Consider the following 16,310-nt stretch of genomic DNA (forward strand, 5'->3'; position numbering starts at 1 on the left):
GACTGTGCTACTTTAAGTTTCAACAAGAGGTAAAGTGCAATGTAGAACTGCGTGACTTTAAGTTTCAACTTGCGGCAAAGTGTAATGTAGGACTGCACGACTTTAATTTTCAACAAGAGGTAAAGCGCAATGTAGAAATGTGCTACTTTAACTTTCAACAAGAGGTAAAGTGTAATGTAGGACTGTGCTACTTTAAGTTTCAACAAGAGGTAAAGCGCAATGTAGAACTGTGCGACTTTAACTTTCAACAAGAGGGAAAGCGCAATGTAGAACTGTGCGACTTTAACTTTCAATAAGAGGTAAAGTGTAATGTAGGACTGTGCTAATTTAAGTTTCAACAAGAGGTAAAGTGTAATATAGGACTGTGCTACTTTAAGTTTCAACAAGAGGTAAAGCGCAATGTAGAACTGTGCGACTTTAACTTTCAACAAGAGGGAAAGCGCAATGTAGAACTGTGCGACTTTAACTTTCAATAAGAGGTAAAGTGTAATGTAGGACTGTGCTAATTTAAGTTTCAACTTGCGGCAAAGTGTAATGTAGGACTGCACGACTTTAATTTTCAACAAGAGGTAAAGCGCAATGTAGAAATGTGCTACTTTAACTTTCAACAAGAGGTAAAGTGTAATGTAGGACTGTGCTACTTTAAGTTTCAACAAGATGTAAAGCGCAATGTAGAACTGTGCGACTTTAACTTTCAACAAGAGGTAAAGTGCAATGTAGAACTGTGCTACTTTAAGTTTCAACAAGAGGTAAAGCGCAATGTAGAACTGTGCGACTTTAACTTTCAACAAGAGGTGAAGTGTAATGTAGGACTGTGCTAATTTAAGTTTCAACAAGAGGTAAAGCGTAATGTAGAACTGCGCGACTTTAACTTTCAATAAGAGGTAAAGCGTAATGTAGAACTGCCCGACTTTAACTTTCAACAAGAGGTAAAGTGTAATGTAGGACTGTGCTACTTTAAGTTTCAACAAGATGTAAAGCGCAATGTAGAACTGTGCGACTTTAACTTTCAACAAGAGGTAAAGTGCAATGTAGAACTGTGCTACTTTAAGTTTCAACAAGAGGTAAAGCGCAATGTAGAACTGTGCGACTTTAACTTTCAACAAGAGGTGAAGTGTAATGTAGGACTGTGCTAATTTAAGTTTCAACAAGAGGTAAAGCGTAATGTAGAACTGCGCGACTTTAACTTTCAATAAGAGGTAAAGCGTAATGTAGAACTGCCCGACTTTAACTTTCAACAAGAGGTAAAGTGTAATGTAGGACTGTGCTACTTTAAGTTTCAACAAGAGGTAAAGCGCAATGTAGGACTGTGCTACTTTAAGTTTCAACAAGAGGTAAAGCGTAAGGTAGAACTGTGCTACTTTAAGTTTCAACAAGAGGTAAAGCGCAATGTAGGAATGTACTATTTTTAGTTTCAACAAGAGGTAAAGCGCAATGTAGAACTGCGTGACTTTAAGTTTCAACAAGAGGTAAATCGCAATGTAGGACTGTGCTACTTTATGTTTCAACAAGAGTTAAAGCGTAATGTAGAACTGTGCTATTTTTAGTTTCAACAAGAGTTAAAGCGCAATGTAGAAATGTGCTACTTTAATTTTCAACAAGAGGTAAAGCGTAATGTAGGACTGTGCGACTTTGAGTTTCAACAAGATGTAAAGCGTAATGTAATAGTGTGCGACTTTACGTTTCAACTACAGGCAACGCGCAATTTAGGACTGCGCGACTTCGAACCACTGAACACACTGGTGTTTGCAATCACAGGGAAATGTGTCGCCAGTCTACAGGTCGCGCTACGCTGGCAGCCCACAGAGTTATCGATTTTCACTCTGTGGAATCTTTTGTATGACTGTAAACCAACCTGCCTCACAAGATAACTAACAAAGCGTAACCTCGAGTTGCAGAATTATTACTTTCCGAGCTTTCCATTACCCCGCTGGTTGCAAGCACTTCGGGCAAACAGTGATTACGACTTGATCTGGCACAGGTAGGCCACGGAGAAACGGCATCGCGGCGGGGAGACAGACGGCTCGACTTCCTGAGATAACCGTTGCCTTGGCGAACTTCACCGGAAGGTAAGCTTACTGTTTGTGTTTTAGTTAAGGAAATTAAAGATGGGTAATGGATTGTTTCATAATGTTTGACGCTAGTAGCGGATCCATTTGGAAGGTGGGGACCGGGGCTGGACGCACTGTACCAGCAGATTATGTTGTTGTTTTTAAACTGACGTGCATCTCACCCATGTCAGGGGCGGGGTCTGTCTAAGTCGCTAGAGCTTATAGGATCGAACTTCATCGGTGTACCCATTCTCTGATTGTATCCCAACCAGTGTATAAAATGCTGTGGTATGTACTGCCCTGTCTATTAGCAAAAGCAAAAATACCCCTTGCTGCTGACCAAAACATATAGCAGGTTTACTCTAAGGCTACTAGTGTGTTAGAAATACCAAATGCTTGACCTCTAGTAGCTGATATTTGGTAAATCGAGGTGCTCTAGTAGTGTCGTTAAACAAAATAAATTTTAATTATACTCACGAAGGTTTCAGTTAAAACTGTCAACAAACACAACAACAATTTTAACAAACTTGTGTTATACGCTATCGGCTTAATAGTAGCCTAAAACTGGTTCTATATGACACCATATCTGGATCTGTTGCTATAATGAACAGTTTCGAACAGTAATGGTTAATTTCTATAAACTGAATATCCAGGCTCGAGACTTGAGCGACGTTTGCTGGATTTGTGAAGTCCATTGTAAGGACGAGACCGGGTCCATACTTACAAAGCTTTAAGTCTAGACCCAAGAAGAACAAAGTATCGATTGAAGACTTCAGTAATGTTCTGTCCGTTCCTAGACCGACATCAAGTGACCGCTTTACCACCGTGCTACGTCGCGTCCCCCACGGTGATATGTAACCACAACAAACATTCTGCAAAAATTAAAATTAAAAATGACCATGTTTACTGAGCCTTGCTTTTGATGCGAGTTGCTTGGCAAAGAAAGCACCAGTTTGGCGGGCCCTATGGGCAACCTAGGGAGACACCACAGCATCATAGAGGTCTAATTAACAAACTGCTCTCGATTCACTAATGTCAAAACCTATATGGCCTCAGATTACAGTTATCTTCCCATTTGGTTGTCCAAAATCCGGAAGTTTCACCGCGCAAGTAGTCTGCTGTTTGACTGTGATTATTTCATGGCAGACAGCTATGAAGTGGCAACTGTTTGACTGAAGTGACAGGGGATAGCATGTAGTTTGTAAACATGTGTAACTTGTTGACATTGATGACTTGTTTGTGGTAATTCCGGCCCATGCAAAAGTAGTGCTTTTTGTGTAAAATGGGTGTACTCCGGCCTGGTTTAGAGGGTGTGTCTGTTTAAACCAATATGCTGGGAGAAAGAGCTGGACAACAGGGGTTGTCCTTTTCAGGGTATGTGTCCCCCATGCAGGCAAAGGTACATACAAAACTTCACGGGCCTGCTGATATTAATAAAAATGTTATAGCCACTAAGGCTATATAGAAACATATAGCGAAATTAATTGTGGTCTGAGGCCATATTAGCTCCGGAACTTTCGTTTTGACCGACCGTTCAAAATTGCGCCCAAATTCCTCAATCAAACTTGCGCACCTTTTCTCTTTTGGCATAATTCTTGCTCCATTCAAAATTCCATAGCACCATTACCCCCCCCCCCCCCCCCCCCCCCCCTCCGCCTGCTACCGACCACGGTCGGGCTGCTGGTGCTCACTTGCATCTGCCAGTGCAGGCGGTCCCTCCTCCACCCACCTTTCCTGTCCTGTACCCAAGACAGGTGTGCGCTACAACAGCTTGCTCTGAATGTGCACGTAAAGCCCTATGACCTGACCTGATCTGACCAGTTTGGCGTCACCTTTCGTGACAATTCTTCAAACTATGCAAGCAGCTTGAACAAGGTATAGAAGGCCAATTTATGAGATTTCAAACTAAATACCATCAGTCTTGCAGAGTTTGAAAACTGAAACTACAGCTATTGTGAAAAACATAAGTGTTTTAACATTGGAACATTAATTTGGCTGAACTCTTCGTTGTATGTTTAGTTTTCTCCTGACGATGTCAACATTTAGTTGACGAAACGCTGAGATTTTAAACTTGTGGTTTTAAACAGACATTACTTTTATTGAACATTAATTTGGCGTTATAGTGTTACTTCGACACTTAACTTGGCGGGAGAGGAAACCCATTGTCGCCACATAGAGATATTTTATATGCGTATTGTCCATAGACAGAACGGCAACTACCATGGCCTTTAACCCGCTAGTCGTGTAATCCGGAGGGACGTAGTTAGTGTGGTTTTAAGAAAAGTATTTCCTTAATGTGCCCCGTGCATTACTATTCGTGAGGCACTGGTTAGGATGATATCACCCCCCCCCCCCCCCTCCCCAACAAAAAATAAAAAATAAAATAAAATAAAAAATCTAAGAAACTAAACAAAGAAATACCTCAACGAAGCAAACACACAAAACGTGGTGCGAATATACTAGTATTTACCGATGTTGGCTGTTAACTAATACAGAGCCGCTTGTTTAAAATGGCACGTGTTTAAGACGTTGCCACATGGCGAGTAATTAAAAGGTTGAACGGTAGAGATATGTGTGACGTATAACTAGCTAACTATTATCGTTGTTCGGCTCTAGTTTTACCATAGTAACCAGGCTTTAGGCATTACAAACAACATATAATCTGCAAGAACAAAACAAACAAAAAACAATACCCCCCAAAATAGAATAATAGTAATAACAACAGTAAATTATTAGCAGCAGTGTTGTCGGTAATTTTCTGTAATTTGTATAGTAACACAAGACGTTACTGTGTGACAGAAGTCGAAATTCGACTGTCTACCAGAATTTTACAGGAATTTTATTTCAGCCATTTGAAACTTTCCAATAGAAGACAGTATTTTATAGTAACTTGATGCATAGCAATTTTACTGGTTTTGTTCTGTATAATTACCTTAGAAATCACTCCTCCCTAAAAACAAAACAAAAACAAACAAGTGATTCGGTTGGAACCCTATACAGCGTTTGGCGTAATATTATAATGAATAAATGTTGTTTTCAAGATTTGGACATTTTTGTTTAATTCGGGAAACAATCAGCCTGCCCCCCCCCCCCCCCCCACCACACACACACAAAACGGAAGCCCATACACCTATGCCCCACAACACCCACCAAAACAAACACCACACACATCGAGATAAAACAAAGAACCTCTGTCGCCACCAACGTACTGCACAAACAAAAGACACGCCAATTGTATTTGATTCAAACTAAATCGTCGAATGCCTCGATTATACGATTACTATGTGCAGCCAGTGTTCGCAGAACGAAGCTCCAGGGTCTGTTAACGAATTACCTGCCTCTCGCGTGTAAGAAAGCGTTTCGCTTTTATTGGTTTATTCTAGATATTACGAGAAATCCTTTTGTCGACATGTCCATGTAAATATCAACACAATTAAGACTACGTAACATTTAGGAACCATGGAATATATTTTAACAGATGGCGGAGAGGGACAGAACGGAATATTAGGAACGTGGCGGGGTGGGGGGACTCAGTAAGTTAGCTAACTTGTAGATAATAATGTATAAAGTGATTAATAACATTGTTTTCCAAATGTAACAAATGACCATTTATTAGGCGTTTAGAACCAACGATATTCGTGAATGCATGTGAACCCACACGTGTGTGTGTTTGCAGATACGTGTGTAAGTTCTGGCATATCTGTGTTCATATTGATCATCTCACAGTCCTCTCACTATCATCATCTCACAATCATCCTGTCACAATCATCTCACTATCATATCACAATCATTTCGCTTTTATCTCACAATAATCACAGTTATCTTGATATCATCTCACAATCATCTACAGTCGTCTCACAATCATTTCACTGTCATCATCTCTCAATAATCTCACAGTTATCTAGCATGTCACAATCATCTCACTATCATCTTATCATCTCACAATCATCTCACGATCATCACACTATCATTTCGCTATCATCTTACATTCATCTCACTAGCACCTCACGTACATCTCACTATTATATCACAATAGTCTCACTATCATATCTCAATCATGTCACAGTAATCTATCATCTGGCAGTCCTCTCACTATCATCTGGCAGTCCTGTCACTATCGGGTAACTGGTAGATTTCCCCATTTCTCCGCTTACCGCGTTTTGCGACTGGTGATCCAGGTCACGAGTCCCCACGCGGTGTCAGCACGTCCTCATATCGCGGTGTCAGCACGTCCTCATATCGCGGTGTCAGCACATCCACATATCGCGGCGTTGAATGACAGCACAGAACATCTAGCTGGTGCTCGTAATTTGGAGATTATCGTCCGAACGTTTGATTGACATTTTAATCTTTCTCTGAATCGTGACTTTACAAAGAAATAAATACACGACAGACATTGCCTCGACAACAATGTCAGTTTAATTGTGTAACAGATGTTTGTTGTATGTTTTCTGCAATCAGTCACTGTGTAGGCCTAATGTGTTTCGGCCACATTGTCAGTTTAATTCTGTAACAGATGTTTGTTGTATGTTTTCTGCAATCAGCCACAGTGTAATGTGTTTCGGCCACAGTGTCAGTTTAATTGTGTAACAGATGTTTGTTGTATGTTTTCTGCAATCAGTCACAGTGTAATGTGTTTCGGCCACATTGTCAGTTTAATTCTGTAACAGATGTTTGTTGTAAGTTTTCTGCAATCAGTCACTGTGTAATGTGTTTCGGCCACATTGTCAGTTTAATTGTGTAACAGATGATTGTTGTATGTTTTCTGCAATCAGTCACTGTATAATGTGTTTCGGCCACATTGTCAGTTTAATTGTGTAACAGATGTTTGTTATATGTTTTCTGCAATCAGTCACTGTGTAATGTGTTTCGGCTACATTGTCAGTTTAATTGTGTAACAGATGTTTGTTGTAAGTTTTCTGCAATCAGTCACTGTGTAATGTGTTTCGGACACATTGTCAGTTTAATTGTGTAACAGATGTTTGTTGTATGTTTCTGCAATCAGTCACTGTGTAATGTGTTTCGGCCACATTGTCAGTTTATGTTTGTTGTATGTTTTCTGCAATCAGTCACTGTGTAATGTGTTTCGGCCACATTGTCAGTTTAATTGTGTAACAGATGTTTGTTGTATGTTTTCTGCAATCAGTCACTGTGTAATGTGTTTCGGCCACATTGTCAGTTTAATTGTGTAACTGTTACCGAAGGTTCTATATATAGCAAAGAAGACTGCAGCTAGGGTTTAAGGTCTTTATTCAGGGATCCCCTGGAGGGATGTGAAGATCCCGATGTTTATAAAAACATTCGCACACACATATATATCTCTATAACGACCCGACTGTGGGTCAAGTCGTTTGAATAATGATGCTGGTTGTGCTACATCACTGATAACCTGTGCTGTTAATAACTGTGCCGTGCAGAACGTGATCAACTATAAAACTTGCAATGCTGAAAACCACCTGTCTTGCTTGAATGTTTAAAAGTCTCTGACTCCAGAGAACACCAGGTAACAAAAGAAACAATAGATGGGCTTACTATTGAACGATTACCTGGCCTGAACACTGAGTTGAGGGTGAACACAACCCAAGCTGACAATTCCAAAGACACAGGAAAACAATAGAAACAAAATAAGAAACAGCTTTGCACTATTAGAGTTAGAAAGAATAAAATATATGTAAACTGTTTTAAAATTGTAGTGTATGTGATATGCAATTTAAAACATCCGGTTACATAACAGATGTTTGTTGTATGTTTTCTGCAATCAGTCACTGTGTAATATGTTTCGGCCACATTGTCAGTTTAATTGTGTAACAGATGTTTGTTGTATGTTTCTGCAATCAGTCACTGTGTAATGTGTTTCGGCCACATTGTCAGTTTAATTGTGTAACAGATGTTTGTTGTACGTTTTCTGCAATCAGTCACCGGAACAAGGGCAGTAAAAGTGAGGGCTCGCTAACTTAGGGGCGTCTCCAACAAGTCAAAGAGGTCATGTTGTAACTAAAAGGGGAGGTTTGCAAGTTTGTTTTCTGGATAATAACTGCCTCACGTCTTTAGTTACTGTCACTGTCAGAACTAACATTTATATCCATTAAAAAACCCATTATATACAAATGAAACATTTAAGTTTACATATAATACATTTATTAACACATATAGTTAGTTATAAAAAAATACTTATATACATATAAATAATTAATTATACATCGCCGTATCAAAAGTGTTCGCGAAAATGACGTCAGTAACACGGAAGCGCTTTTCTACCTTCCGCAAAATGCGTGTTTTTCCCAAGTTACGTAAAACCAAGCCTTTTGATACAATCCCTATTTATATTTTTTTTTTTACGTAGCTACACTGGTGACGTCATGAATTAGTCGTCTGCTCCCTTGATCTCACTACCGAGAAAAAACAACTGATTGTTGACTTAAAATCGCATGGCCACAGAAACTCAGAAATTGTCAAATTATTGACGGTGCCCGAGTCTACCATTCGATCAGTGTGGAAAAAATATTGTATAAGCGGAAGTGTTGAGAACGCCAAAAGAACTGGTCGACCACGAAAGATCACACTTAGAGGAGAATTATGTTTACTCCGGAGTGTCATTAGCACATAATTAATTATAAAAAAAAGACTTATATACATATAAATAATTAATTGTATACTTATAAAACATTTATTAACACATAAGTAATTATAAAAAAATACTTATATACATATAAGTAATTATATTTATCATATAATATCTTACATTTTCAGTGCAATCAAAGTATGTGATATTTTTGTGATCACATACTTTAAGAATTTGATAACTTTGCAAATTAGATGTAAATTAGTCGAGGTCTCGGCACTAGGTTTATTGACATTTAAGCAAACGTACTTAGGTGACACTCCATGATTGACGTATGCATTCATAGTCACCAAATAAAAACATTTCAATGGCAATTTGACACTGAAAGCTGTCCAGCGTTCAGAAAACAAAAAACGTTAGGCATAACTTTATTTTGATGTAAGACATCCAAAATGACGTCATTCGAGTTTGACATCATTTCCATTCAAAAATACACCGCGCCACATATTCTTACGTCATTTGAATATCTAGTAATGGCGGACTGGAATTAAAGTTGCGTGTAGAGTTTACAAAAACACGTTGTATTAAGCTTGAGCTTATATGATAAAGAGATTATTACCCTCGTGTATTTCGGTATCGTCAATATCATATATTAGGAATAAAAATAATGTATTATGCTCGCTAGAGGCTCGCATAATACAATTTTTATTCCTAATATATGATATTGACGATACCGAAAAACACTCTGGTAATAACCTCTATATATATATATATATATATATATATATATATATATATATATATGTGTATATGTATATGTATATGTGTATATATATATATATATATATATATATATATATATATATATATATATATATATATATATATATATATATACAACATTTATTAACACATAATTAATTATAAAACATACCTATATACATATAAATAATTAATTATATACATATAAAACATTTATTAAACATAATTAATTATAAAAAATACTTATATACGTATAAATAATTATATACATATAAAACATTTTATTTTCCGATTCCACAGTAAAGCAACCAACATTTATTGGCGTTATTTTTGATAACACATACTAATAACACATATACATGTGATCACAATCTAAAGGCATACGACTGGCTGCTCCAAAGTGATGGCCACCTAGGTCACCACTGCATTTGTCAATTGAAACACCAAGTCGATTACTCCGTGACGTACAGGTTAACCTGAAACTGATTTCTCTGTAAACAGCTTTTAGTTCGAAGAGACGTTTGAATTGCTTTTAAACTGTATTTATTATTATTATTATTATTATTATTATTATTATTATTATTTATATATCAAAAAGATGTACGAAATATTACCTGACCGTTAGATACCATATATCTTACAAACTCGTTGTTTAAAAACGTATCCAACACGTTTTCGCTCGTTAGATACGTGTTAAAACAACTCGTTCTAAGATAAATGGTATCTAAAAGCCACTCATGTAGAATTTTCTATGTCTAGCCCTATAGAAGAGCCCATCTACATTAACGTTCTTACAGCGACGCGCCTATTCTTCGATATCGTTTCACCGTACTCGCTAATCTAGGTATATAAAGTGTACCATTCTTCACGCGAACACAAAAGTTCCAGGTGCCATTTAGTGGAGTGTCGACCACAAATATTATAAACATTAAGGCATAATTATGAGTTGACCTCTTGATGCGCGGTCAGTCTAGGGTCGATCCCCATCGATGGGCCAATTAGTTTATATCTTGTTCCAGCCAGTACACCACGACTGGTATATTAAAAACCGTGGTATGTGGTATTCTGTCTGTGGGGTGGTGCATATAACATATCCATTGCAACTAATGGAAAAATGTAGCGGGTTTTCTCTTTAAGACTATATGTCTAAAAATTGCCAAATGTTTGACGTCCAGTAGCCGATTATTAGTAAATCAATGTGCTCTAGTGGTGTCGTTAAACAAACCAAACTTTATCTTTTAGTTATGAGTTGTTTGAGGACAACTTCTTCTTCTTCTTCTTTTGCGTCAATCTTTTTTCGGCCATCATATCAGTAATCTAGAGGATATGGCGATGAAGTTTTCCGTCTTCCAGAGGTCGTCGACAGGTCCCCATAGTTTGGTGTTGAGGGACGTGCCTTCCGTCCAAACTTTCTGTCGGATTTCTTCTAGGTGCGGGCAGGTTTGTAGAACGTGTTCCGGTGTTTGCTCTTCAGCACCACATTCACGTTGGGCCACCTCTGCAAGTGCTATCCTTTTTAGGTGCTTCTTTAGGCCACAATGTCCAGTGCGAAGACGGAACATTAAAGTTTGTTCTTTTCTGTCTAGTTGGTTAATGCTGTCACAGTCAGCGCTGTATCCACCATTCCTCGTTTTCCAATCACATTTGAATTTTCGCTTTAGGATTGGCTGGCTTCACTGTATGATATGGAAGAGTTGAGTTGTGGAAGGCAGCTGCCTGCTTTGGCCAGTTGGTCGGCCTTTTCCTTGCCTGCAACTCCTACGTGTGCAGGGATCCACTGTAGTATAACCTTGCAGCTTTGATTAAGAGCATTAAATGTTTCTTGCAGTTGTCTAATCAGAAGTTCTGAGGGTCCTGATGAAAGTGACTGGAGAGCTGACAAGGAGTCTGTTAGAAGCACTGTATTCTGTTTCTTTCCTTTCTCTATCAGAAGCTCTGTCGCGGCAATCAGGGCTTGCAATTCTGCTCTGTAGTTCGAGCTTAGCTCACCAACTGGAATGGAGAGGGAAGCCGAGGAGCCATCTGGATTACCGATGTATTCTCCACTTCCACCTTTTCGTATAGCATTCTCTGCTGAACCATCTGTGAATGCATGGATCCAGGTTGTCTTTGGATATAGCCTGTCTATCATTTCTAGGGGGAGTGCCAACTGTTGAGATGGTGATTGCTCCCTCTTTGTTGTAAGTCCTGGATCATCCAGTTTGATTTCTGGGAGATGGTGAGTTGGTGACCAGACATTTGGAGAAAGCTCTTCATATTGACAGGCATTTTGCATGAGCACATCAGTATGCATTTGTTTGCAGGCCCTTCACATAGTGGTTGACACTTTGCCTTTTTAGTCTGGTTTTTTTTTTTATCATGGAGCTTTTGGTGTAGGGGGTGTGACGACAGTCTTTTCATCTTTTCCCTTTGGATGAGGACCTTATATTCTCGCTTGGACTCCAGAGGCTCAAGGTCTGTTGTTTTTTGCATTTCTATGATTGGAGTGCTCTTCATAGCACCAAGGATGATTCTGAGGCCCATGCGCTACACTTTATCCAACTTATTCCTGTTTGCTTTAGAAGCAGTTGTCCAGGTTGGAGAGCATATTCCATGGTAGGTCTTATAGTTCCAGTGTATACCTGCTTGATGATCTTGTAGTTGGCACCCCAGTTTGTCCCAGCCAGTTTCTTCATTAATGACAGTTTCCTCACAGCTCTTGCCTCTGTGGCATCGATGTGAGACTTCCATGTCAGCCGTGTATCTAGTGTCAGTCCAAGGACAGTTGGTGTATCTTATTGTGGCACTGGCTGGTCTTCAAGGTTTAGCTTCACTTTCTCCTTTTGAGTGGAGAGGTAAAATAGTGTTGAAACTGTTTTTGTTTGGTTGAGTCCCCATTTTTTGGTCCAAACATTTACTTTGTTAATGGTGAGTTCGATTCTGTAGGTTGCAGTTGATGTATGCACCTCGGAGCTCCACACAGCAAGGTCATCAGCATATAGGGTGTTAGAGATGTACTTTGGTATGGTTGCTGTGATGTCATTTATGTAGACAGGGAACAGGGTTGGTGATATCACACTTCCCTGGGGCACTCCTCTCATTTTGACGATGTTGCCAACTATGTCACCTACCTCCACTCTTGCAGTGCGTTGGTACTGGTAATCACTCAGCCATCTGTGCATCTTCCCATTGAAACCTGCTTCCAGACGTTTGAGTAACAGCCCCTCTTTATAGACGGTGTCAAAGGCCTTTGACAGGTTAAAGAAGACTGGAAGCACTTTCGTTTTCTCTTCGAAGGCTTTCTCGATTTCCTGGGTAAGGTAAGCCAGCTGATCTTCTGTACTGTGGTGCTGTCGGTAGCCTGTCTGTAGGAGTCAGGATAGAGTTGGAATCCAGATGCCAGAGAAGTCGCTTGTTTATGACTCTTTCCATCAGTTTACTCACGCAGCAGAGGAGACTGATTGGCCTGTAACTTCTGGCCTCTTGCTTGTATTTTCCTTTCTTAAGGATAGGTCTGATGTGGGCTTCTTTCCACTTTGCTGGGACCTTCTCTGTATGCCAGCTTTGATAAAAAATATGCAAGAGAGTTTGCTTTGCTGCAGGGCCGAAGTGTTTTAGCATTTCATTTGTGATTCCGTCAGGGCCTAGTACCTTCTTCTGTTTGAGCTACCTCAGTGCATCTTGAACATTTTGTCATGCAGGAGCTAATCTCTGGGTCTGGAGCTTTCTTCAATTCTCTGATCTTTTTTTTCTGACTTTCCCTAGTCTACCTGATGGGAGTTTGATTTCACTTTCAAATCGGTAGACTTTGGCAAATATATTTGCCGCTGCTTTCCCTGTGACAGCGCCTTTCTCTGTTTTGAGAGTTGTTTTGGTTCTCTGTGTGTTGTCTTCATTCAGCATTTTTGTGAGTTGCCAAAGTTTTGTTGTGTCCTTTTTAAGATTCAAGGTTTTCTCCTGCCAGCTTGTCCGAGTTTGTTTTATCTTTTTGTCGATAAATGCTCTTTGTGCAGTTTGTCGAGAGTGGAGTTCCAGAATGGTTTGTAGTTTCGTCTTCTTCCCCTTGGTATTGTTTGCTTTGTTGCATCGATGATGGCAGTTGTGAAGCTGCAGGCGTTTTTGTCAACACTCTGCTTTGAAATATAGATTTTCCTGGTGATAGAGTCAGTCAGCTTTTTTTAAGAGATCCCAGTTTGCGTTTTTGTAGTTCCTGAGGGCAACTGACGATAACTGCTGATAGCTAAGACATGCATTTATTAAGTTTGTAGGTGTGTTTGTATTTTGTATTGGTAAATGATATTACATTAGTGAGATTGTGAGTTTATTAAAACTATAACTAGTTTGTATTTTGTATTAGTAAGCGCTAACATAACAATGGTGTGGTGAGATTGTGAGTTTATTGTGACTTTATTAAAGCTATAGCTGTGTTAGTATTTTGTATTAGTAAGCGCTGTCATAAAAATGGGGAGGTGAGATTGTGAGTTTATTAAAGCTATAACTGTGTTAGTATTTTGTATTAGTAAGCGCTGTTATAACAATGGTGTGGTGAGATTGTGAGTTTATTAAACCTATAACTGTGTTAGTATTTTGTATAGTAAGCGCTGTCATAACATGGGGTGGTGAGATTGTGAGTTTATTAAACCTATAACTGTGTTAGTATTTTGTATTAGTAAACGTTGACATAACAATGGCTGGGCGAGTGGGCAGCTTGTCTGACTGACACGATCACCAAGACGATTTCATTAACGCGACGTCCATCGTTCATCCGTGACAGACTCGCCAAGCCACATGACGCGAGGAAATTATTATCAACATGGCACCGGAAACACAGACAGCCAAAACACACCGGCACTGTTGGCTCATGATGTTATGAGTTATTTCGTGTGTGACAGCCTTCATTAATCATTATAGTCAATCAGAATCGAGTGGCCATGGAAACGTCATCACTCATAAAATGTGTCAAATAAGTGGTAATTTCGATATATGGTCGAAATGAATGGACTGGTTGCTTAGCGACACGTCAGAATATTATACAGTTGAATTCTTTGTTGTCTGACATATGGTTATTTTAACACCGTCAAGAGAGGGATAGAGAGGGACAACAACACAAAAATTGGGGCGAAATGAGCTGGCCTGAACAGTTTTCACAATGTGTTTTCATTATTCTACCCACAATATTAGTTGTAATTCATGTAAAAATGCGTGACATACCCAATGGGCCCAAGACGGGTATCGATCCTAGATCGACCAGACAAGCGCTTTAACGCACGTCCCGTGTATGTGTGCCAGATTCCGCTAATTGTACATTACTTTATCATCAATAAATTCAACTGACTCGACCTCACACGTAATAGTTTACATTAGTTTGTCATCAATAAATTCAACTGACTCGACCTCTCACGTAATAGTTTACATTAGTTTGTCATCAATAAATTCAACTGACTCCACATGACACACAATAGTTTACATAAGTTTGTCATCAATAAATTCAACTGACTCCACATGACACACAATAGTTTACATTAGTTTGTCATCAATAAATTCAACTGACTCCACCTGGCACACAATAGTTTCATTAGTTTGTCATCAATAAATTCAACTGACTCGACCTGACACACAATAGTTTACATTAGTTTATCATGAATAAATTCAACTGACTCCACCTGGCACACAATAGTTTCATTAGTTTGTCATCAATAAATTCAACTGACTCGACCTGACACACAATAGTTTACATTAGTTTGTCATCAATAAATTCAACTGACTCCACCTGGCACACAATAGTTTCATTAGTTTGTCATGAATAAATTCAACTGACTCGACCTGACACACAATAGTTTACATTAGTTTGGCATCAATCAATTCAACTGACTCGACCTCACACGTAATAGTTTACATTAGTTTGTCATGAGTAAATACAACTGACTCCACCTGACGCACAATAGTTTACATTAGTTTGTCATCAATAAATTCAACTGACTCGACCTCACACGTAATAATTTACATTAGTTTGTCATCAATAAATTCAACTCAATCGGCCTGACACACAATAGTTTACATTAGTTTGTCATCAATAAATTCAACTGACTCGACCTCACACGTAATAGTTTACATTAGTTTGTCATCAATAAATTCAACTGACTCGACCTCTCACGTAATAGTTTACATTAGTTTGTCATCAATAAATTCAACTGACTCGACCTCTCACGTAATATTCAACTGACTCGAACTGACACACAATAGTTTACATTAGTTTGTCATCAATAAATTCAACTGACTCCACCTGGCACACAATAGTTTCATTAGTTTATCATGAATAAATTCAACTGACTCGACCTGACACACAATAGTTTACATTAGTTTGGCATCAATAAATTCAACTGACTCGACCTGACACACAATAGTTTACATTAGTTTGTCATCAATAAATTCAACTGACTCGACCTGACACACAATAGTTTACATTAGTTTGTCATCAATAAATTCAACTGACTCCACCTGGCACACAATAGTTTCATTAGTTTGGCATCAATAAATTCAACTGACTCGACCTGACACACAATAGTTTACATTAGTTTGGCATCAATAAATTCAACTGACTCGACCTGACACACAATAGTTTACATTAGTTTGTCATCAATAAATTCAACTGACTCGACCTGACACACAATAGTTTACATTAGTTTGTCATCAATAAATTCAACTGACTCGACCTGACACACAATAGTTTACATTAGTTTGTCATCAATAAATTCAACTGACTCGACCTGACACACAATAGTTTACATTAGTTTGGCATCAATAAATTCAACTAACTCGACCTGACACGTAATAGTTTACATGATTAACTCGAGACAAGTCGAGTGATAGCACTCAGCGTCAACAGATTTCTTTCTTGAGGAATCTTTGGCTAAAACATAAAGTGTCGACAAACCGAGCGTTCAGTAGGACCACAC

General features: G+C 38.7%; 2 protein-coding genes across 2 annotated transcripts in view; one reads left to right on the forward strand and one right to left on the reverse strand.

Moving 5' to 3' along the window:
- The first annotated feature begins 1,850 nt into the window (after positions 1-1,850).
- LOC121369714 (blood vessel epicardial substance-like) overlaps positions 1,851-16,310 on the forward strand; it is a 52,774-nt gene continuing 38,314 nt past the window's right edge. Inside the window, exon 1 of the mRNA XM_041494766.1 lies at positions 1,851-2,069. The gene's annotated coding sequence lies outside the window, so the exon portion shown is untranslated. The remainder of the gene's footprint in view (positions 2,070-16,310) is intronic.
- On the reverse strand, positions 11,033-11,668 carry LOC121371972 (ribonuclease H-like). Its single transcript, XM_041498203.1, has one exon. It carries the CDS (start codon positions 11,666-11,668, stop codon positions 11,033-11,035), a length of 636 nt encoding a protein of 211 aa, XP_041354137.1.

The sequence above is a fragment of the Gigantopelta aegis genome, chromosome 4, assembly GCF_016097555.1.
Source record: "Gigantopelta aegis isolate Gae_Host chromosome 4, Gae_host_genome, whole genome shotgun sequence".
NCBI lineage: Eukaryota > Metazoa > Mollusca > Gastropoda > Neomphalida > Peltospiridae > Gigantopelta > Gigantopelta aegis.

What these genes read in the sequence shown, in the direction of transcription:
- LOC121371972 (XM_041498203.1), bottom strand. Translation starts at nt 11,668, where the DNA reads ATGCATACTGATGTGCTCATGCAAAATGCCTGTCAATATGAAGAGCTT.